The sequence below is a fragment of the Meleagris gallopavo genome, unplaced genomic scaffold (assembly GCF_000146605.3).
Source record: "Meleagris gallopavo isolate NT-WF06-2002-E0010 breed Aviagen turkey brand Nicholas breeding stock unplaced genomic scaffold, Turkey_5.1 ChrUn_random_7180001929435, whole genome shotgun sequence".
NCBI classification, from domain to species: Eukaryota; Metazoa; Chordata; class Aves; order Galliformes; family Phasianidae; genus Meleagris; species Meleagris gallopavo.
Genome location: NW_011191569.1, coordinates 1 through 646, shown reverse-complemented (window position 1 = coordinate 646; position 646 = coordinate 1). Strand labels below are relative to the sequence as shown.

Below are 646 nucleotides of genomic sequence, written 5' to 3'. Positions count from 1 at the left end.
TAGAGCGTCCTATAGAGCGTCCCCTAGAGCGTCCCATAGAGCGTCCTATAGAGCGTCCTATGGAGCGTCCCATAGAGCATCCTATAGAGTGTCCCATATAACATCCTATAGAGCGTCCCATAGAGCGTCCCATATAACATCCTATAGAGCGTCCCATAGAGCGTCCCATAGAGCGTCCCATATAACATCCTATAGAGCGTCCTATAGAACGTCCCACAGAGCGTCCCATAGAGCGTCCCATAGAGCATCCCATATAACATCCTATAGAGCGTCCTATAGAACGTCCCATAGAGCGTCCCATAGAGCGTCCCATAGAGCGTCCCATAAAACATCCCATAGAGCGTCCTATAGAGCGTCCCATAGAGCATCCCATAAAACATCCCATAGAGCGTCCTATAGAACGTCCCATAGAGCATCCTATAGAGCGTCCTATAGAGCGTCCCATAGAGCGTCCTATAGAACGTCCCATAGAGCATCCCATAGAGCGTCCTATAGAACGTCCCATAGAGCATCCTATAGAGCGTCCTATAGAGCGTCCCCTAGAGCATCCCATAGAGCGTCCTATGGAGCGTCCCATAAAGCGTCCCATAGAGCGTCCTATAGAGCGTCCCATAGAGCGTCCTATAGAGCGTCCTATAGAGCGTCC

General features: G+C 50.8%; 1 protein-coding gene across 1 annotated transcript; it reads right to left on the bottom strand.

Moving 5' to 3' along the window:
• Nucleotides 1-23: 23 nt before the first annotated feature.
• On the bottom strand, nucleotides 24-512 carry LOC104916690 (keratin-associated protein 21-1-like). The gene has a single exon (XM_010727705.1). It carries the CDS (start codon nucleotides 510-512, stop codon nucleotides 24-26), a length of 489 nt encoding a protein of 162 aa, XP_010726007.1.
• Between the last annotated feature and the right edge of the window lie 134 nt (nucleotides 513-646).

Coding starts and splice junctions, on each gene's coding strand:
- LOC104916690 (XM_010727705.1), bottom strand. CDS start 512: ATGCTCTATGGGACGTTCTATAGGACGCTCTATGGGATGCTCTATGGG.